General features: G+C 41.1%; 2 protein-coding genes across 2 annotated transcripts in view; one reads left to right on the top strand and one right to left on the bottom strand.

The window, feature by feature from the left end:
- PHF5A (PHD finger protein 5A) overlaps positions 1-18007 on the bottom strand; it is a 145057-nt gene extending 127050 nt beyond the window's left edge. The window contains exon 1 of the mRNA XM_044075700.1: positions 17773-18007. Coding sequence (XP_043931635.1) covers positions 17773-17824 — 52 coding nt within the window. The 5' untranslated portion in view covers positions 17825-18007. The remainder of the gene's footprint in view (positions 1-17772) is intronic.
- Positions 18008-18178: 171 nt separating this feature from the next.
- Positions 18179-22759, top strand: part of ACO2 (aconitase 2) — a 1318356-nt gene continuing 1313775 nt past the window's right edge. Inside the window, exon 1 of the mRNA XM_044075713.1 lies at positions 18179-18303. Within this exon, the coding sequence (XP_043931648.1) occupies positions 18268-18303 (36 nt within the window). The 5' untranslated portion in view covers positions 18179-18267. The remainder of the gene's footprint in view (positions 18304-22759) is intronic.

The following is a 22759-nucleotide window of genomic DNA, read 5'->3' as shown; positions in this document are numbered from 1 at the left end:
TTAAGGTACATACCAAATGGGGCATTGTACTCTATTATGGGCGTAATGAGTGATGAGTAGAGGGGCACAATGACCTCTCGATCTAGAGGTGAACCCTTTCGTGATTAGGTGGGCTATACAGAGAGAATTTCTAAACACTTTGGCAATGTGATTATCAAAGAAGAGTCTACTGTACACCTGTGTCCCAAGGTCTCTTATCACACTTTCAGTATTAAAGTATACTACCACCCATGTTGTAGTTCATGGGTACAGAGTTTTTACCAAAGGGGATGACGATGCACTTTTTGGCATGGAGCTTGAGGCCATGGCTTTGACACTAGACATCTGTCTCAGTGAGGCCCTTTTGTAGGATGTCCACATAGTTAGTAGTTTTGATTACGGCTCCTAGTTTGCAGTCATCTGGGAACTTCATTAGCCAAAGACCTTCTGTGTTAGCATGTACTTCAGGGAAGTAGATACCAAACAGGACAGGACACAGGACTGAACCCTGTGGTACTCCACTTGTCACTGGTTTGAAGTCGGACGTGGAGTCTGCTACTTTCACAGTGTGGGTTCTGTCAGTGTGCCAGTTGGCAACCCATCTTGTGACATAGGGATTTATACCTAGTGTAGTGAGTTTATCTATAATTCCAGAGTGGGGGATGATGTCGAAAGCCTTGGCAAGATCTAGATAGGCTGTGTGAACCACCTTACCCTTGTCTACGGTTTTGGTGACTGCTTCAAAGAAGTCTATCAGGTTTAGGAGACATGATCTGCCTTTTACAAACCCAAAATGGTTACGGTCCAGAGTTTGGAGATTACCAATGTCTTTTTATTTATAAGTTCCATGATGATACATTCCATGGCCTTGCAGACTAGGCTCATCAGGCTAATGGGGCGCTAGTTCCTGGGGTCCGTGGTGACTCCCCCCCCTTGTGTAGTGGGATAACAGTCGCTGTGCACCATTCAGCAGGCACAAAGCCTGAGGTAAGGCTATGACTGAACAGGGTACGTAGGTGTGGTGTCAGTTCATTCTGTAGTTAGTGTAGAACGCACCCTGGGATGTTATCTGGTCCCGTGGATGCTGTGTTACGGGCTTTGGAGAGTGGTTTTTACCTGTGCAGCTGTGATGACAGCAACTCTGAATTCTTCCGGTATAGAGATAGGATCAGTGCTAACTTTACCCCCCTCTCACCCATGAAAGAGCCTATCTGCCAGGATGTTGGCAATATCAGTTGGGTCTGTATATTTAGTGCCATTGTGCTGTAACTCAGAGCAGATCAGAGTGTTGCTACTGAGATTATTGACATAGCTATAGAATGTTTTGTGGTCGTCTTTAGACTCAGTGGCGATTTTGTTTTTGTAACTAGCTTTGGAGGATTTTATCAGGGATCGTAGCTTCTTACTGAGGCTGACCAGGGAGCTCCTCCACTCATGGGATTTTACCCTCTTTTGCAACAGTTTCTTCCTTCTGTTGTGCAGTTTGTTTATGGCAGGGGACCACCAGATTGGCTTCCTTTTCTTGCAGGATATCGTCTTGGTTCTGGTTGCGATAGCACGATGCATGCACTCACATAAGTGCTTATACAGTGCAACTGTGAAGGATTCAGTAGTCGTACTGTCCATCTGCATGGGTGTCCTGAAGTTCACCACTTCTGTCTTAAGAAGCATGAAGTTGGCTTTGGGAGAAATATTTTAACATAATTTCCTTAATGGGGGGGGGGGGGGGGCAGAATGTGGATATGTAGGGTAATTAACTTATGGTCAGATGGGACCAATGAGGAGTTTACTTCAGGTGTGGAACACCTGTCACTCAGGACAAACCAAACCCCATAACCAACACAAATCACCACAAAGTGAGCTAAATGCTACTCATTGCCAGAAGTCTCAGCCTCCAGGTGCACACACTCGAGGCACTACTCAGTATGGAGAATGTTGATATCTGTGCAGTGAAACAAACTAGTAAAGCACGGATAAACCAGAAATGCCAAAAAGCACAAATCCTTGATGCTCCACACTAGAACAAAGCACTGAAAACATAAAGTGCTTAAATTATGAATGATTTAATAAACTGTACAAAGAATGAAATCCACTTTTCGTCAAGGCAAATAGCTTAACTTCTTCAGAGACCATTCAGTAAAATGTTAAAAACAGGTGACTAATATACACCATTATACCCATCACATGATACTCAAATTAAAATTTAAAGGTGGGATGTTTTAATGAATTTAATAGGTTTTACTTACATCCTTTATATTTATTTTTATCCCATATATATATATACACACACACACACACACACATACTCGCTAATATTTTGTCATATACACATTTTAGTTGTATAAGTGCTTGTATAAGTGCTTTATTAATATGTCATTTATATGGTGATATTATCGAATCTTATTGTATAATGTAATTATACATAGAACTATGGTTTTATAGTTTTACATTTTTATACCATTATAACCGATAGTAGGGTGGTTATTAATTATTATAATACACACTTAATATGTTGACTGTAATATATACACTTGCATTTTGCAAGTGTATAGTTGTGTTTTGTAACTATTTCTCACATTTTATTTATTTCACCTTTTTATTTTTATCTTTGTTATCGTAGATATATTATATAAGTTTGAAAATGAACACACATATCCATTACTTGTAAATTATTCTTCAGGTATGTTCATATACATTACATTTTCCTACGTATATTCTTTTGAAGTGAACCATTTATTTAGAGTTTTGCTAAGAGTGTTTGTAAGACATTGTTCACCTTTAAATTTTAATTTGAGTATCATGTGATGGGTATAATGGTGTATATTATCCACCTGTTTTTAACATTTTACTGAATGGTCTCTGAAGTTAAGCTATTTGCCTTGACGAAAAGTGGATTTCATTCTTTGTACACTTAAGTTGATTAAAGCATTCATAATTTAAGCACTTTATGTTTTCAGTGCTTTGTTCTAGTGTGAAGCATCAAGGATTTGTGCTTTTTGGCGTTTTTGGGATATCTGTGCAGTAACAGAAACCTAGTTAAAGGCTCCAGACAGCACACCAGCACTACCCAGGATACTACTCATTCCATACCTTCCAGCATCAGAACATGGATCATAGCACATAGTGTGGGGATGTATCCATATTCATCAAGGATACCTACACCTCTCTCTACAGAATCTGTACCCATAGAATGTTGCACAGCAACTTTCTTCCCACTCCACAGGGGTGGAGCCACAAAAGACCCTTGGCATTCACGCTCTATGAGCCTGACTAGTCTGATGTGCAAGGCAATGGAGCCAATCATAATGAAAGTCAACAATAAAGACATTGGGAACCTTCACACAGTTGAGCACACCCAGTTTGGCTTGGTCAAATGCAGATCACGCCTCCTGAATTGGGTGGATTTCTTTGAGACAGTTACACAGGCTACAGATGATTGAAATGAGCTCCACACAGCTTACCTATACCTCGCTAAGGCCTTTGACACCATTCCCCAGTCAGGTATCACAGATGAACTCACCAACCTGGGCATGAATCCATACATCACAAGATGGATTGCAAACTGGCTCACAAGTAGATCCCACAAATTAAGAGTTGCTGGCTACAAGTCAGACTCTCCACCGGTAACAACTGGTGTTCCCCAGGGTTCAGTCCTAGGGTCGCTCCTGTTTGGGGTAGACTTCTCAAAAGTACATGCCAACACAGGAGGGCTGTGGTTGACTAGGTTTGCTGGGAACTGTAAAGTGTTTGCCATAACAGATTCCCCGGATAACACAAATATTCTCGAGAAGGGACTCTGAGACAGATGTGTGGTGTCAAAATCATGGCCTCAAGCTCAATGTGAAAGAATGCATAGTAATCCCCTTTGGTGAAAACAAAGTACCCACAAACTGCCACATATGTGTTACCCCCTAATAACTGACAAGGTAATAAGGGATCTGGGGACACAAGTAGATAGTCATCTTTCCTTTGACAACCATGTTGCCAAAGTGATTAGGAAATCCTATGTGGCCCACCTACTCAAAGGGTTTGCATCAGGATCAAAAGAGGTAATGGTGGCCCTCTACTCTTAAGTCATCAGACCTGTCATTGACTACAATGCACCATTCTGGATGTACTCGATTAAGCATATCCAACAGCTGTAGAGACCACAGAGGTACCTCACCAAGAGGATTACTGGCCTCAAACAGTTGTTTTATGCAACACAACTGGTAAAACTAAATCTGTTCTCTGTTACATACCGCCTACTCAGAGGCACACTCTGCCTAACATACAGAGCCATGTCCAACACAACTGTTGAACATGCTCCATCTACGGATAACAAAATTGAGTCGCACTACACACTCCAGGGATATGAACCTCATCACAACAATGAATATAACATGCTAGTGGGATAGAGTATCATCCCAGACACTTGCCTTACTGTGGAACAGAGTCCCAATGTACATCACAGAGCCCCTCGCTGACACTCTTCAATAGGAACCTTGATGAGTGGATGGGAAACGGACAATTCACACCAGGCATCACATCAGCAGCCCCACTATAAAGGGGCTTAGGGTACTAACTATTAGAACTAGAGCTTAAGAGACTACCCAATGGGGTGGTGAAAGCTGCACAAGTTGCCTAGGCTAATATATGCCTTTGTGAAGATAGTCTACCTATGTGACAGGTACAGGTAGTAGATGTGTACTTCATTGTACAGTAGGCACATGGACCACATACACTGTAATGCTTACAGATACTGGTGGCTGTTATGTACAGTGGGCGAGATGTGCACCTCATGTCTTTTGTGCCATTGGGATGTGTGCTGGGTGGGAGAGTCCTGGATGGCTCCCTGTCATGGTCACCCTCTTACACACATCTCTGCCCATCCATCTTTGGCTTATTATATTGTGTTCCCCCTACATATATATAGGTACATATGTGGGTAATAGGCCATCTGCCTGAAGGCCAGAGTGTGCAGCTATCACCACACATGGGGTTAGTTCCCTAGGCCTCTGTAGTACAGCTGATGGTGATCCATGGTGTGACAGTTCAGTTTTACATACACTCATCAAGGCTCCTCTGGAAGAGTGTCAGTGAGGGACTCAGCTTAATGTAGGTTGGGAGCCTGTTCCAAAGCAAGGGAAGTTTGAGAGTTAGTAATGTTCTATTTATTGTTGTGATGATGATATCCCTAGAGCATGTGGCACAGTTAGCTTGGGTTTACTTCAGATAGAGCATGTACATCAGTTCTGCATTGGACATGGGCCTGTCTGTTGGGCAGAGATCATCAGAGTAGACAGTATGCAACAGAGTACAGACTGAGACCAGTAATCCTCTTGTTGCATGGGGCAACTGTTTGAGACCAGTAATCCTCTTGATGTACTTCAGTGGTCTTTCCAGCTGCTGAAGGTGCCTAGTCAGATTCATCGCAAGTGTGCTGTGATACTCTCTGATGGTCCTGATGAGTAGAGGGAACCTCCTTTGACCTACATGCAAAGACCTTGGCAATGTGTGGGAACACATAGCATGATTTTCTAACCACTTTGTGAATGTGTTTTTGGAAGCAGAGATGACTATCCACATGTGTCCATAGATCCCTTACTATTACCTCCATATTTAGGGTGTTGGCACCTATGTGGTATTTATATGACTGTAGCTCGAGCCCATCATTTTGACACCACATCTGTCTGACTGAGACCCTCTCTGTTGTCCCAAACGTCGATTATGACAACCTTTTTGCAGTCATCCACAAACTTTGCTAACCATAGCCCTCATGTGTTTGACTATATTTCTGAAAAGTATACACCAGACAGGAGGGGTCCCAGGACTGAGCCATGGGGACAGCAGTGGTAACCGGCTTACAGTCCAACAGGGAGACCACAATTCTTACCTTGTGGGATCTATCTGTGCCCCAGTTGGCAATCCATCAGATGACATACGTGTTTATACACAGGTTGTTGATTTTGTGGATACGACATGTGTGTGGGATGGTGGAAAAGTGCTTTTCAGGGTCTATGTAGGCCGTGTGTAGCTCATTTCATTGATGCATGTCCTGGGTAACTGCCTTGAAAACTGTCTAGCAGGTATAGGAACCATGATCTGCCCCTGACCAAACCAAAATGGGTAAGATTGGGTGTTTGTAGGTTCCCAATAGCTCTGGTTATGAGTTCCACAATGATGGACTCCATGGCCTTGCAGATCAGGCTTATTAGGCTTATAAGACAATAGTTCCCATGGTCTGTTGTGCACCAACACTTGGAGTGTGCCAAACGTTGCTGTAACCCATTCAACAGTTTCATATCCTGTACAGAGGGCGAGTCTCAGACTGTTCAGGTGCAGGGTCTGTTTGTTTTGGAGTTCACATATAACACAGCCAGCGAAACCATGTCATCCCACAGACGCCGTGTTTTAAGTATTTGATACGAGCTGTTTAACCATTGTATATATGATTTCTGGGTTTTCACAATCTCCAGGTATGGTAATGGACCCTTTTGTCAGTGAGAGGGGGGTAAATCTGTATGAACCTGTCTGACAAGATGTTGGCAATGTCAGTCATGTACATGTATTCATTTACACTGACTCAGAACATATACGAGTTTACATTGATATTTATGACATAGCGAAAGAAAGCTTCATGGTTCTCTATGGACTCTTTGGCAATATTTTTGCCAGAACATGGCTTGGATAATGTTAGGAGTGCTCACTGTTTCTTGATTATACTGACTGGAGATTTACTGATCTTCTTTGGATTTTCACTTTCTTTGAACAACTTAAGTACTTGTAGTACATAGCTTGATTATGATAGGGGTCCAATATATTATATGGGTCTGTTTTCATATCACTGTGTGCGCAAGGCAGGATTGGTGAATAGTGACATGTGTCTGGAGGAAGAACTGCAACTGCCAGATGTGTGGCCCACTGCTGTACTCAGACATGGCCCAAGTGTGAGAGCATGCCCAGTATGACCTTTCAGTATGTTGATGACTGACATTTGCTAAATTTAAGTGCGTTAGCATGCCCACTATGGGTATATATACTATATGTGTGAAAAATAAAGTTGGTTTTTACTTCAGGGCTCACCTTTGTGTTGTACATAGACAGGAAGCACGCTGCGCCTGCAGGGCTTCCATGAGTCAATTTGTGTAGACTTATCAACATTTCTACATACAGGGGCGACAGCTATTTGTACATTTCATAGGATGAGGGGTGGATGAGGGGTACACCTGACACTTCTACACATTTGCTAGGCCTGCACTGCTATGTCAGGGTACTCCATTTCAGTCTGTACTGTTGCCTATCATACTGGCTTGAGGCATACCACTGTACTACAGACCTTAGCTTCCAATTACACGCGTATTAGTTTGACTGCACAGCCTACCCAACCCACATCACACTGCCTGGCCTGCTGTTATCTGTCTGCATAGGCCTCGGGGGAGGTTACTCATATGCCTCTTCAGCGGGCATGATACAGCATTTGTTTGTGTTTGTCTACAATTGTCTTGCTGGCTGTGACTGTTAGGTATGTGACCCCCCCCCCCCAACTGGTATGTGTGAGTGACTTAAGTTGTGTCTGTGCCAGTGAAATGCTGTCATGGCTTAGGGGTTCAGTACTGTGACTATAGTGCACAGTATCCTGAGTTTGAGCCCTGTCACTGCTTTTTTATTTTCCTGCTTGGCAGATCTGACTGGTTAAGGAACATTAAAGCGGGTGTGAGCGTGTTTACCCAACTTTGCCTGACATTGAGCTGGTTAGTGTGGTGCGCAGCTACGCACAATTGTATTTAAATATGCTCAATACTAGTAAAATTTGCTTAGCAGTGCTTTATATTGCTTAAAATAGGAACTCATACCTCAGGTGGTGCTGCAGGGCTGCCTATGCCGGATGCACATATTACACTCCCAATACATGTTTGAAAACAGTGTTAAGTTAGGCATCCCTTTTACTGTATGTGCGAGTCAGAGAGGTGTCATTTCCAGGGTTCCTACTGAGTCAGTGTATGTGCTATGCGTTGCCTCTTTGCCAAGGCCAGGGCATACTGGGCACTCCTCCTTCTGCCTACTGGGGCAGGCTCAGGTTGTTCCTCCTCAGTCACGTTGTGCCTGTCCAGGCCTTGGCAATGGTGGGGAGCTGTTTGGCCCTGCCCCATGTTGTTCCTACTGCAGCTGTTTCCACAGGATCATATTGTGTAGCATGGCACATACCATGACAATTTGGGCACATGTAGTTGGTGAGTACTGCAAGGCTCCACCAGATGTGTCCAGGCACCGGAACCGTGACTTGAGCATCCCAAACACTTGCTCAATTATATGTTTCTTGTTTGTGCATGTGCCTCATTATGGAGTTCTTGTTCGGGTGTGTGTGCATTTCTGATGGGTGTCATCAGCCACGGCTCCAGTACGTATTCAGCATCCCCACTAGGTGACCATCAGGGATGTCCCCATTAGCAAATCTCTGGTACAGCTGCGTCAGATGCCAGATGTGGGAATAGTGATGGCTTCCAGGGCAGCCAGCATACACATTCATTATTATGCCCTGGGCATCACACACAACCTGGCAGCTGATGGAGGGGAAGCCCTTGTGGTTGATGTAGAACCTACCCCGCTCAAAGGGTGGTGCTTTGATGCATATGTGCGCGCAGTCTATTGCACCCACTACTTCAGGGTATTTTGCTATTTGGTGGAAAAGACGCATACCGCTGGCCAATGCCTCACGGGAATTGGGGAAATATACATGCTCACCGATATGTGCTGACATGGCATCCAGGAACTGGTGCAGTACCCTGGATGCTGATGCCTGTGAAATTCCCATCATATATCACCAGTTGGTCTCTGGAAGGTACCTGTAGCTAGTATTCTTAGGCCAACACATACCTTGGTATCCACTGGGATGGGTTTCCCTCTGTTGGTTGTGTGTGTGAGGCGCGGCCGGCACAGCTCAACAATTTGCTGCAGGAGGTCTCTGTCCACCCTATAGCGCTCCATTATCTCCAGCTCATGTAGCCTCTGGTAGGTTACCCTGGGTCTGTACACTCTTTCGTCTCCTCACTGTGGGTTGCTCAGCAGCATTCATATCACCACCACCCTCAGCACCTTGCACATGTTGGTTTACGATAGCAAAAGCAGCCCCCAACATTTTGTCTGACTTTAAAGTTTTTAAGCTTTCCCTCTTTGTATACTGCAGTGTTGCAGAGTTCTTAGGGAAAAAAAACAGGGAAGAATGCTGTTTGCAGAATTTAAAGTGCTGGGCTGGGCTAGTCTTCTGCCTGTGTAATTGGCTGTTTCTGATATATTTCACCTGGCAGCTCTGCTAGTTCTCCTTGGTTAACTTTCTACTACTTCTTTTCCTTCCTTTTCCCTTTCTGTTTCTGCCTGGGGCAGCACCGCGCAAACACGTGCACACAGTTTGCAAGAAATTTCAGATATTTTCAGTGTGCACCTTTGGTTTCTGGTTTTCAAAAAGGACAACTGTAGACACATCTCTTGCAATCCTGAGCAACTCAGAGCAAACACAAGACACTGTGCTCCAGTTAGCTTACAGCCTGACACACACCCTCATGATGTTACCTATATTCTTTGTTATGTTGGAAGGTTTATCTGTTTGGCAATACCCAAAAAAGCACTATAGGGGTGGATAATGGTTTTGGCCAATATCCAAAAGCCTACCGGTGACAAGAGACTATCCCTAGCAAAGCAGCATGGCCTGTCAATCATGTTCTCCCTGGCTGACAAATACTGGATCCGTTTGGAATGACACCAGTAGATAAGCCAATTATTAAAGTCAATCATTTTCTGTTGGTATTGTGACATCATCCTTAGAGACTGCAAAATGCTTGTCAATGTTAGGCTCATACCTACCTGTGACACATTCTGAGAGCTCAATCATGCCTCTCTTCATACAGTTCAAGGAGGTACGTCTCAAATCATTTATGCCCACAGACAGAGTCATACTGGTAATTGGGGTTTAGTATCCTAAGTACTTGTGTGATCTGGAAAATCCTGGCCCCTGACAGGCAATTTGTAACCTTCTTATTCAGCCTGGTGAGAGGGACATCAGTGTGTCTCACTATGGAGTCTGCTAGAACTAAAATATTGGGTTGTGTGGTGTTGTCCTGTAGACTGGGCAGCCGAGACACAATGAAATGTGAATTTATGTGGTGTGGTGGAAGTTGTCTTGTTGTCTGCATGCAGAGTCTTTAAGGCTTGGGTAAGTTACATGTGCACACCTCCGCATATGTGGGTCTATTTGTCTGGTCCTTTGTAAATGTGGCGAGTGTTTTGCGTGTGCGGCTGACAACCTGCTTTGGTTTTTTTTTATATCTGTATGTGAGAGTCTTGCCTTGTGTAACTACATCTTTTACATACTATATTAAGTCTGTTGCAGAATTAAGTGTTTTTTTTTTTTTTTTATTATTTATTTTACATTTGCTGACCGGGAATGTCTGACTGAGCCGAAGCCCTTTTTCAGCAGAGGCCTGAGGAGAAAAGCTCCAAACTAATACAGAACAAATGTAAGCCAAAACTAATACAGAACAAATGTAAGCTAAGATAATAAAGCTCCAAACTAATACAGAACAAATGTAAGCTAAGATAATTCAAATAATACAACATTTCATGGTAATTTAAGATCACATACAGTAAGTTCATAGGTTTATACTAGGCTATCTGCCCTAAGGCATTTATAAGCTTAGCCCAAAGTTTTGTGGCTTACGCCACCCCTTATATGAAAAAATACTGTACCCATTAGTTTGTTGTGCCTCTATCCAGCAGTGACACAGAGATGATAACCAGGGTAAACCTACGATCTCCCATCCACAGGTCAAGATTTCTCTTGAACAGAGCCAGCGAGGTGCTCTGCCTCACATGGACCGGGATTTTATTCCACAGCATAGGGAGTCTGAGTGATAAATCTATCCCTTCAGCAAGTCCTATTTATATCCGTGCTAAGGTTCAAGTCGCTTGCTCTAGTGGTTTTGGATTTTTTGAGGTGGAGCATGTCCATTAATTCCAGGTTGGACATGGCCTTGTATGTCAGGCACATGTCACCTCTGAGCAGACGGTATGCGACTGAATAGAGCTGGAGTTTCTTCAATCTGGCAGCATAGGACAGATTTTGGAGTCCCTTTATCCTTTTGGTGAGGAACTTTTGGGATCTCTCCAATTGCTGCAGATGTCGGGTGAGATACATCCCCGAATGGGGCATTGTGCTCGATCATTGGTCTGATAAGTGAAGAGTACAGGGGAACAATGACCTCACTAGATCTGGATGTGAATCCCTTCATGATCAGATGGGCAATGTAGAAGGTCTTTCTAACCACTTTAGCAACGTGAGTGTCAAAAGAAAGGCCACTGTCAACCTGGCTCCCAAGGTTAGTGGATTGCCACCTATATGGTAGCTTGGGGTTACCTTGTTTTTCCCGAAGGGTATGACTATACATTTTTTGGCGTTTAACTTCAGGCCATGGCTCTGGCACCAGCTATCTGTTTCCGTGAGTCCCTTCTGAAGGATATCCGTGTCCGATGCACTTTCCACTATGGCGCCCAGTTTGCAGTCGTCTGCAAAGTGTAAAATAATTAGTACAAGCAGCACTACAGAAATATATTATATATATATATATATATATATATATATATATATATATATATATATATATATATATATATATATATATATATATATACACACACATACACATACACATATACACATACATATATACACATACATATACACACACACATATATATATTATTACTCTACCCAAAGTCTTAAGAGGTATTTTATTTACAAAGGAAGGAGAAAAAAAAAGTGTAGAGGTGACATGGAGGGAAGAAGGAGAGAGAGTAGGTCAAAGGATAGTGGAAAGTAAGGAGAAAGAGGTGCAAGTTAGTTAGTGCACATAAGGCAACTGCTACAGTGCCTCAGGGTGCCCATCTCCACAAAGCTAGCTGTAGAAATTTCAGGACAGCCTCTCTCCATGGTTGCAAGTTCTTAGCATGTGCTTTACAAAGGAAAAGTATGGTAGGCGTTTCCAACTGGACAAGGGATGGTTGCTTACATAGTGTAATGTACAGCTAACCTATCCAGCACTGCTGCCCAGCATGCAAACCAGTTGCTCTTTAGGCAGCAATAATTCTGAGTGCTGCAATAATGTAATCTAGAGCTAACTAAATTTGGCAATGGTACTCAACTTGCAAACCAGCTGCTCCCTGAGAAGTGCAGGACTGTGGAAAATTTTAGATGGCTTTTATAAACTACAACTAGCTTGCATAAACTACAGCTTCTAGTGATTGCAAACATACAGGGCACCACTAACCAACTCTGTGCAAAGCAAATGTGAGACTTGTACAGAAGCAGAAAAACTACGTATGTTCACAAGTCAATCAGGTCATCACACAATAAGCTATTAATTTCCAGCTCGGAGAGCTGAAATCAGTCCTCTCTTACGACAAGAATGCCGACTTTTACCCTGTCAATTTAAAATGACTGGTGTGGTGCCCAGTTATTAGGGAACCACAAAAATAAATGCCTAAAAGCACTGAAACAGTAGCTGCAGTGTGGTTAGAGTACTACACTGCAGAACAGCAGTCCTTACAGCAGTAGAAAAATGAAACCTAAAACTCCAAGCAAGAGCAGGAAAAACAATAAATAGCATAGAAACTTTTGAGAATGCAATGAAACAAACAATACAATTTCAAAATAACACTTAATTTCACTTTTCTTGCTAAGGATGGTTTCAGATGCAAGCAAAATCTCTCAAACTCTGGTGTCATCGCCAAACAATGAGCATCTCTAGATAACCGGGCTAAATCTCACACAAATGCGAGGCTTACATATGTGGAGAGAAACAAAAACTTTAAACTAGGTATGTCCACAGGCCAATCAGGTAAGCACATAATAAACATATTGGAGCTCTTTCAGAAACTTTAGCTTAATATGCTAGTGGGGAATGGGGTAAACACACAGGATGCAACTTTAAACAGGTAAAAGATGAGCAGAATAGAAAAGCACTGAAGCACAAACTGCAGCAGAGACAATCCTCTCACTATTGGCCTTCTACTACAGTTTACAGTAGTAGATTATGCAGAAATTTACCAGTAACATGGTTTATAAAAAAAAAAGAAAAAGGCTACCTGGGGAAATAGGCGTGCAGAATAATACAGAATCTTCCCACAACTGCTTATAAAACCACAAGACTAATGTCCCAGAAAAAAGTTAAAACGCAAACAGATGGAAAAGAACAGAAAAGTACAAAGCACTACCACCACACAGGTCACTAAGTGCAACTCAAATATTTCAGTAGAACTGAATTAAAATAATTTATAACCGAAAAACACTGCCAACTAAAGAAGAACGGTTCACTTATAAACATCCAAAAAATGACAAATAAGTGAACAGAAACACTGCCAGAGTAACTATATGCAACGTTTAAACGCTTTGGCTTTTATGTTGCTTTTATTATACCATTTCCAGGTGTAGTTCTTACAATACAGTCCTATAGTTACTTCACCATACGGCTGGTATACCAATCTGTAGGACCCAACTTCCATGAATGTTATACATCACTGGGCTCAATTCCTACTGAAATTAAAATAATTTCATTCTCCCTCTAGCAATTCATATAATTACTCACCTTTTTTCCTTTATCCCGGATAGTCTGCTGTAAATTTACACGCTCATTTCTTTTCAAACTTTTCTCCTGTACTGTTGCGATTTGCACTTTGCATTTCTTAACATAAATTAATATTCTTTCCTTTTTGTCTATACCTGTAAAAGCCATTTACATTCTATGGCAACATGGATAGCATAGCTATTATGATAAAAGCTATTGTTCCCACAAATTACAAGCAAGTTTTTTTTTACTGTGCATTTCCACTTGTGTTGCATCCATACACTAATATTTGGTAGGCTGATCATTTGCACAGTTGATTCTTCTCATCTCCATTTGAACGTAGGACACTATTTAAGACTTTAAAACAAACCCTCATACAAAAAGTTAAATACAGTTTCAAAATCCCCTTCCCCTAATTAACTTGGAACACATACAAAAACTATGCACAACTTAAAAAAATAAGTTTAATCCCATCCAATTGTCCCAAATCAATAGTGGCACCCACAGGCATTACCCAATTTAAAATTAAGGTTAACCATGCTAAAGTGCATGTTCTAGCCCATCTTCCCTCTTACACTGACTGACATCTGTAACTGTATTCCCCTCCCCCCAAGATGTGAAAAACAGCTTTTTATGCTTTCAGAAAAAATATTTTTTAGCCACAAGAAAAAATTGTACTGGCTCTCATTATGCATTAACAAATTAAAGCAATCTTTCATTCACTTCCCATAATTTCAAACTATTTTTCACTGAACTGCTTGGCATTGTATCTTTAATTTTGCATTCCCTCAGCAGAGAATGCTCAGAACTCTCAAGATTAAGGACTTCCACCTTCAGACAGCTCTTCTCCATGGACAAGTACTCCACACAGAATCTTTGCGAATTTCAATCAGAACTTCTAGAATGAACTGCTGCCTTCAGCCGCAGACCTCTTTACTCCCATGGAAAATAAATAACCCCATATATTAGCAGTTGCAAGACATTTTACATGCTTTGATAATGTTTGCCTTATTTTAAGGTCTATTTGCTTACAAAACAGTTTACAGCTTAAGCCAAAAAATATTAATGAAGGCATTCTCCCTTGTAAACATGAGAAGATCTTAACTCATCATGTAATCTAATCAATGCACTTACACCCACCCCATAACTCACAATCACAGCATATTAACATTACACTCGCTTTTGTCCAGCCTTTCTCCTCTTATTACATCTGCAATTCTTGCAACTACAAAGTATTTGTTTACTTCAACATCTAAACACCAGTCACTGAAAAGACTCCCCCACATTTAAAATATCCCCGATTACACACTACACAACTGGTTTTACTATATGCAAGGTGCAGTTCATCAAATGTTTTATACAAATGATAATTTTAGTTACCCCCTTAGTAATTGCTTTACAGTTAGTGTCCCACTTTAGTGCCCTTCTAAACATTACATAAAATAGGGTATATGCTTCACAGTCCACCCCAAGGTCAACAAATGTCCAGTCTTTGTTAGCCACTTTTTCTTACAAAGCCATTTTTCACAAATGTGATTGATTCTTTACAGTTTCCCTACGTATTCACTAATTTTAGTATTACTGAACTTATTTTCACCTCTCAACACCAGACTGATTGAACATCAAACATACTCCTGATTTTTCTAGTCAACTCGTGTTTTCTGTCTTGCACTTTTTCCTTTGGAACTCTGGAAAAAGGTTTCACTGGCAAAGTCTCTCAGAACCTTACTGTCAGAAGAATGAGAAGCAGAGTCTTAGTCTACTTGTTGGCTCACTTTTTTGGATAAACTTTTGTATTTTCCCCATACCCTGTTCTGTATCAAAAAATTACTTTGATCCTCATGGAAAAATATTCTGAAGACAACTGGACACTGTAGCTTAAATCTCACACCTGCCTCTCAACATTTTATTTATCTGCATTTGGTCTATTAGGAAAGTACACATGCGATTGAGAGCTCATTTTTCTGTGGAGGCCCAGGGAGAAAAGCTCTTCAGTCCATGAGCATAAAGAACTGAAATACATACAACAACACAAGGGTATATACAGCAAAGGAAAACAATACCAACATTAGATGACCTATGAGCATAAAGAACTGAAATACATACAATAACACAAGGGTATATACAGCAAAGGAAAACAATACCAACATTAGATGACCTATGGGTTCAAGACAAACTATCAAAATCAGCTTTTTTGCCTGGTGTACAGGGAATAATGATTTTCTACAAATACCTCAGCATTCTGGAAGTTTTAATACTTTGCCCTTCTAACACAGTTTTGTCAGGATCAACTATACCTGCTGGCATGATTGCATCTTTACCAATATAGGTCTTGGCTATTTTCCCATAGGCAGGTTTGAAGCATACCCTCAATGTGCCCTTTCAATTAACAAATCCTGATGTGGAACACCAGTCCAGTTGCTTATTTGTGCTTTCATAACATTAACAGTCTATTCATTCCAGTTTCTCTGGTACAGCAGAAAATCACAGGTTTTCTCTGCACGCTCTGTCTTCTAATTCTATTTTATGAAACGGCGCTCTTGAGGAGCCTCATACTTGGCCAGTATTTCATCCTCTAATTTTTGCAGTTTTATCAGTTCAGCTCAACAGCTAGTTAAAGCTTCTATTTTCCAACCTTTTGTTATTTGAGTTGATATATTCCTTCAATGTTCCACTTATTTTAATCCCCTCTGATTATCTTTGACTTATTTCTTCCTACAGATTACTGGAAGCCATCTCTTGAACCAAAGTTAAAGCCTAAACTGCTTTTGGTAAAGCTTAAACTGCTTTTTACTGAAAACTTGAATTCTTCTCAAGAAGTGTTCTCTCAACCTTTTCGGGTTATTTTCTTCAATGTTTTCCAAAGGTCTTCTTTAGTTAGTGTACTTACTCGCCAGTAACTGACCCCCACCCAAACAAAAACAATTACAAAAGCAATTTCAACTGCATTCACTTTTTTAGTTTCAGTTTCCACACTGAAGTTAACCTGCTGATCAATGAGCAAACATATTGGAACTCATGACAGACAAGTTCTTAAGCCTACTGAAGGGGCTAGTCCTCAAATACCAGACAGTGAACAGCTGCATACCACTCAACTTCTTTGCTCAGGAATTCTGGGCAAAAAAAAAAAACAGTGTATCAAAGGCCCAAAATCAGCGACATTTTTTTAAATATTCACTTTAAATGTTTCAGTTTTTGCATCAACATACATTTTCTAAATAATAAGACATATGTTTGGAATTACTGATTGTCAGTAATTATCAGCAAGTTACCAGAAAATAAAACATTTATGTGGGAAAGAGCAAAACTATGAAGCAAAATCAGAGACAACAGAGACAAAAGTATGACAAGTTGTCTCCTACCAACTCGCCAGGTTAGATGCAAGCACTGAAGAGTACTTCCAAAAGGATAAGAAATACAAGTTCCTCTAAGTTGTCTCAATATTTCGTGTTTTAACTATTTGTTGAACAAGCAAGGCCATTGCTTTTCAGGGGCAACCCAAGAACAATGACTTGTTACGGTACTTGCTCAAACAGCAGGAAGATAAAGGGGGAAAACTGAAACCCTATATACTGGGTACAAGATGAAGACTATTCAGAGCTTAAGTTCTCTGCGCTCCCAGATGAAACAAGTAACTAACTCTTAGATAAAAGTAGATAACACACACTACCAATTTGCACAGTATTTAAGGAAAAACAAATATCAACGGTTTGGAAAAAGTCTGATGTGCTATATTTCTTAGCCGTTTATTAATGAAGGTTTTAGTTCAAATGAGAAATGCAATGATAGACGCTATTATGAGAGATCTGTGACTGATTAATTACCTTGCTTAGGGACATCAATTCCGAGCAAGATCGCCTCTATAGCATGGTTGTAAAAGAGGAGATGGGTCACTTTTCCCTGCTATGTTACATTAAAACACGTCGGTTGGCCCTATTGTTAGTCTCCTTAATACAAGGAAAAAAGAAAACACGAATGAAAAAGTAACCCGTGTTACTTAAAACCAAGCAACGTGTCATCCAAAAAAGGCACGTTGTAAACTTAAAATCGCCATAAAATGTGAAAACAGCACTAACGTAAACAGATCCAAATACTTTCAGTCAAAGTCCTACTGTCCGAAGTGTAGTTCTTCAAAGTATATTGCACGTGGGGGTTTGGTTAGTTAATCTTACGCGACAGATTAGAAAACTGCACTTACCCACTCCAGCCTGTTTTCTACAAAAAATAAGATCAGGATGATGTTTAGCCATATCTTGAATTTACTAACTTCGCTTCTCAGATGTTTCAACAACTGTGCCCTTTCACCACTGACCTTTAACCTCTTGCAGAGCAAGAGAAGCCTACAAATAACTGTTAAAACGGAGACATGAACATGCTTAAAAATGACTCGTAAAGAAAAGTGCTGTCTTTAGACCCAACAAGGTCTTTTCCCGGCTATTTATTATGAGAACCCAAAAACTTAAAAAAAAAAAAAAGTTAAAAAGTGATATTTTGAAGATTAACTTTATTCAAAATAAAATATACATGAAAATATATGAGTATTCTGCGGTTTTGTAAATGCTGTTAAAAAACTACGATCCAAACACTTTTTTCTTTACACGTTTTTAATTTTGGTATGTCCCACGCAGACCAGAGGCTATAAATATCTCTTGGACGTCACACTCCTGCGACTTCATCTTTGTCAGTGAACGAAATGGTGTCTTACTTTCTTATAGCTAACCGCTTCCAGGTAAGCATGTTGCATAGTTCTGCAGGAGGTGGTTGCATAATATGTTTGGGTGTTGCAGCTGTGCTTCTGTATGAGCAGTATCTTTGTGGTGTTGGTAGTTATGATTGATCAACGTAGTCCTCTGGTTAGACTGCTTTCGCATGGGTATGCGTAGGTCAATGTGCTCCTTGAGGTCAGGGTGACAAAGTAGTATGTCTTATTAATTGCTTATGTAGGGCTGCAGCAGAATTATGTAATAAACACAATTTGTTTTGAAAGTTATTTTTATATGTTAATGCCGATTTAGTAGTGTGTGCGGTTGATGTCAGTGTTACGCCAAGGTGATAGCAAGGTTATGTATTGCAGGTTAGAACACACAGATTTTTAAATTTAAGGTGCGTTTTTTAAATTACTTTATTTTGTAAGTGGTACTGAGGGTTAAATTCGGTGTTTATAAATGAGTAGTATTGCACCGCTAACACTGCAAGGCTGTCTTGTAATCTCATTAAACTGTTTCCACCAAGTGTTGTAGTGTAGTTGAAAAAGTGCTCTTTTATTCTGCATTTAGTTTAATTGTTAGTGAATTGTCATGTCATCTAGTGATTTCAATATTTGCAAATACTATATATATTTCACTTATGTATTTCATTTAATAAAAAAATTCAATGTTTCAAAGTCATAGTTGTGTCTGTTTATTTTTCTTTTTTTTTTTTTTTTCACTGTTGGGCAGTTCAGGATTAACTTGCTGTTGCCAAACAGCTAGCAGTGCCTCCCCTGGAAATAAATCAAGTCAAACCAGAGTGTTTTCTGTGTTTAGGATGGGCATCTGTAACTCCGTTTTGGCGTGTGACATAGCAAACTTTTTTTTCTAAGCAACTTATGTCACTCACTGCCACAGCCTTCCAAAATTTGTACTTTAATATCGCATATAACTAGTGGTGTTATTTCAACCCCAGCTATAGCATCAAAAGCAGCATTTTTCTAAAAGTAAAGTGCACAACCGTTGAATGTAAGCAGGATGTGTCCAGCATTGTGGATTGTGTCAACTATGAGTATCAAATGAACTGCTATCTTCTGTAATCATTTCATGTTTGTAGGTCTATATTACTTAGTGTTGTGGTGGCATCTTTCAATCAAACAGTGGGCGGTGCAGGCAAGTTGAAGGTGGGGTTTGGGCGGGGCTTTCTACTGCTCATCTGGTGGGTTAATACACTTTAATTTCGCCACGATTTCATGGTCTTTCACCATTTGGTCAATTGTTGCTGCCCTTCAGTAATGTATAAAATTGGTACTTCTGCCTGAAGGCATTTATAAGCCTACCCGGAATGTGTTGGCTTTCGCCTCCCCCTTAGATTAGTTCCCTGTGCCTCTATCCAGCAGAGCCATTGAAGTGATCCTTGGTGTAAACTTTGTTTCCCATCCACTCGTCAAGGTTTCTTTTAGAGGGTTAGTGAGGAGCTCTGCCTAATGTAGATTGGAATCTTGTTCCAGAGCATGGGAAGCCTCTGGGACAGGAATCTATCCCTCCAGCACGTCCTATTTATTGTTGTGGTGAGGTTTAGATCCCTGGAGCATGTGGCTCGAGGGGATATAGTTTTCTTTAGGTGGAGCATGTCCATCAATTCTGGGTTGGACATGGCCTTGTATGTCAGGCAGAGGTCATCTCTGAGTAGGCGGTATGCAATAGAGTACAGCTGGAGTTTCTTCAGTCGAGCTGCATAGGGCATCTGCTTGAGGCCAGTTATCCTCTTGGTGAGGAACTTCTGTGGTCTTTCCAGTTTCTTTCTCTTAAAGTGGTTTTTTTTTTTTTCTCACTTTGAAGGGGGCTGTTTCTACTGTAGTTCAAGTTAAGAGTTTTGTGAATAAACATTATAATTAACAATGAAAAGCAAAATGAAAACCGCTAATAAGAAAGATTGCATAGAGAGTAGAGCTTGTCTAGCCAAAGCAAGATGCTCAAAACCATACAAAAGCAGCATAAAGAAATAACAGTAACGTGTGGTAATAGTGAGAAACTGTCCAAATGTTCAAACTGGCAACGTCTAATAATATCCTTGCTACTGCATTATTTGTGAGTAAATGGGATTAGCGTTAGCGAAGTCATGTATAATGATCCCAAGTTTGCATTCTGCATGTTTGGGGATCCAGGCAGTTTTGATATTTGGGGAAAAAGATGCCAAAAAAAGTGGTTCCAGGACAGCAGTTGAGGAGCCTTCCCTGATGGAGGATAGTGAGGTTAGGAGCCCCCTTTTTTTTTTTCCTCTTCCCATCTGTTGTGTATGGACATGCAACCAGAGGTAGACCCAAGTTATTACATCTTAATTTTTCTTCAGCCATTTAAGTTAATGCAATAGTCTTTTGAATGCTACCCAGGTCTAAGAAATCTGCAAGGCCAAATAAACCTCCCTCCAGTGTGTTGGTCCTTGGTTTGTAGGTAGTTACTAGGCCAACGATCACTAGTGCCCTTACAAGCCTAGATGCCCACCCCAAACAATTTGGGACCAGAGTTTCCTGGGTTTCTGTATAGTGGGAGTAAGTTAGTAGGAGTTAAATAAGGTTTTGTAGGGGGATCTTGGTTGGAATAATACATTTATGACTTCGGTCCATAAGGGACATAGGGGCATCCCATCAAAATGTAAAGGTTTCATTTGAGTAGAGTAAGCTATGAACTCTGTTTTACATGGCTATATCTTCCTAGAGCAAGGATCCTTTTGGACACATTGTCTCTAAATCATGGTCTGTGTATGTCACAAGCAAAGCTCAGATACCTGGGTCTGGTGTTTCTGTTGCTGTTTGCTTTTGCACGTATGCACCAGGTCCATCAAGGCAGAGTCCGAGGAAGCCCTGTAAACTAGGTGAAAATCCCCTTTCATCAGCCTGTAGGAGGCTGAATACAGAGACGTCACCTTTAGGTGATCAGTATAGGACAAAGGTATTCATGCCCTGAATTCTCCTGGTGAGAAACCTTTGTGACATTCCAACTGTTGCAAGTGTCTGGTTAGATGCATACCAAGTGGGGCACTGAATTCAATGATGGGTCTGATAAGGGCTGGATAGAGTGATATAACTTTCTTGGACCTGGATGCCATGCCCTTACTTGTAAGTTTGGTGACAAAATGATTTTCTTATTATCTTAGCTACATGTTAGTCAAAGGCCAGATTGCTGTCTACATGTGTTCTCTGATCCCTTACAACTCTTAGGGGTGTTTTTTTTTTATCAACTGAGTAATTCATTTGGGTTGACAGTTTTCTAAAGGGCATTATCATGCATTTTTTTTTTTGGCATTGAGTTTCAGGCCATGGCTTTGTCTGTGTTAAACCCTTTTGCAAGATATTAGTGTCTTGGGGGAATCTATAATAGCTCCCACTTTAGTCATCTGTAAACTTGGTGAGCCAGAAGCCCTTGAACATTATCCGTGTCTTCTGAGAAGTAGATGTCCAATAGGCATGGGCCCAGTATGGAACCCTGGGGTATTCCACTGGTGACCCCTGTCTTGGAGGAGGTGTCACTGATTCTGACTGCTTGGGGACCTGTCTGTGAACCAGCCGGCAATCCAGCATATTATGTTGGGATTTCTGCCTAGCTCCGAGACCTTGTCAACCATGCCAGAGTGAGGTATTGTATTAAATGCCTTGGCTAGGTTAAGATATGCAGTATGCATATTTTTATCTGTGCCCATTGCCTTGGTGACCCTGTCAAAGAAGTCCAACATGTTAAGTAGGCATGACGTTCCCTTAAACACCACATTACGATGGGTCCTGTGCCTGTAAGTCACTGGTGTCTGCGTTTATCATTTCTATGATAATTCATTCCTTGGCTTTGCATATCAAGCTTGTTAGACCGATGGGTCTGTAGTTGTCTGGGTTAGTTGATGGTCTGACCTTGTAGAGGGGAATGATTGTTACTGTCCTGCTTTAACTTGGAATGTAGCGTGTTTCAAAGTTTTAGTTGGAGGGTCTCAAGTGGTCCTAATAGGTCATATTTTAATGCTCATGAGGCAAATGTGGATATTGTTGCGATACATGTAGGTGGTGGTCTTTGTTTTACTGAATGATATTAGCACCTAGTTCCTGCTAATAGTTGGATGTAGTATGTTGGAGGCAATTTTATTTGGTGGAGGTGGGGAGGAGTGTGGCGGGTGAAGTTTGAGCTGATTTTTATCAGTCGGTAGATTTGCTGTCTCACCCTGATTGGTGAAAGTAGTACCATTCACCACCAGTTCAGCACACTGGTGTATGTTACCTGCAAGGTTCTGGGAATAGCTGAAGTCCATGTGATTGTCCTTGGCCTGTGAGCCTATCCTGAGCTCGTAGCTGGCCTTGTTGGAGTTTAGACCTTTTAGTTTCTTGTTTAGTTTGTGTGTGGCCACAGTGATGCAGCGGTTAGCATTGTCGCCTCACAGCAAGAGGTTCTCCAGTTCGATACTTGGCTGGAGTGCCTTCAGTGCGGAGTCTGCATGTCCTCCCTGTGGTCACG

This window comes from Protopterus annectens, chromosome 1.part1 (genome assembly GCF_019279795.1).
Source record: "Protopterus annectens isolate FY-2018-M chromosome 1.part1, PAN1.0, whole genome shotgun sequence".
In the NCBI taxonomy this organism is placed as follows: domain Eukaryota; kingdom Metazoa; phylum Chordata; order Ceratodontiformes; family Protopteridae; genus Protopterus; species Protopterus annectens.
The sequence above is the reverse complement of the archived record's forward strand: the minus strand, read 5'-3'. Positions and strand labels throughout refer to the sequence as shown.